Raw genomic sequence first — 547 nt, 5'->3', positions numbered from 1 at the left:
CAGTGCTTTTATAAAGAAGAGTGGACCAGAAAAGTGCTTTAATGCTGAGAGAAGACTGACGGTCTCTTCAGAGAGAGTACAGCTGATCAGAGTCTCTTTGCTGCGCACTAGGCAAATAACTGAGACTGCGCGTTCTTCCTTAACTCTTATCTTTTGTTGTTTCTAATCTTTCCCCCACCTAAAGCTGATGCCTGTTGGACGAGGCTGGGAAGGCAGGAGCGCTGGGTTTAAAGGAACTTAAATGCCTGCTAAGATGGCACTGGCCAGTTCACTTTCTAGCCAGCCAGTACCACCACGCTCCAGAAAAGCTTCTACGGCAGGGGTGGAAGTGCACCAGAGCAAGCTGGATTTTTTCTGCAAGCTGGGCTACGGTAAGCAGGACATCTGCAAAGTGCTGGAGAACCTGGGCCAAGAGGCCCTGGAGGATGATGTGCTGAAAGAGCTGATTCGCATGGGGAGCAAACCTCAAGCTCTGGAGAGCCAGGCTCAGCCTTCCCCACTAAAACTTGTTGCCCGTGGATCATGTAGCACTTCACCAGGGCCAGAG

The 547-nt window shown here is 51.0% G+C and overlaps 1 protein-coding gene across 1 annotated transcript in view; it reads left to right on the top strand.

Annotated features, from left to right (window-relative positions):
• Positions 1–241: 241 nt before the first annotated feature.
• Positions 242–547, top strand: part of ZC3H12D (zinc finger CCCH-type containing 12D) — a 9380-nt gene continuing 9074 nt past the window's right edge. The window contains exon 1 of the mRNA XM_010288376.1: positions 242–547. This exon is cut by the window's right edge and continues 83 nt beyond it. Coding sequence (XP_010286678.1) covers positions 242–547 — 306 coding nt within the window.

Source organism: Phaethon lepturus, unplaced genomic scaffold (genome assembly GCF_000687285.1).
Source record: "Phaethon lepturus isolate BGI_N335 unplaced genomic scaffold, ASM68728v1 scaffold39115, whole genome shotgun sequence".
Taxonomy (NCBI): Eukaryota; Metazoa; Chordata; class Aves; order Phaethontiformes; family Phaethontidae; genus Phaethon; species Phaethon lepturus.
Note: the sequence above shows the minus strand (reverse complement) of the source record. Positions and strands in the feature narration are given on the sequence as shown.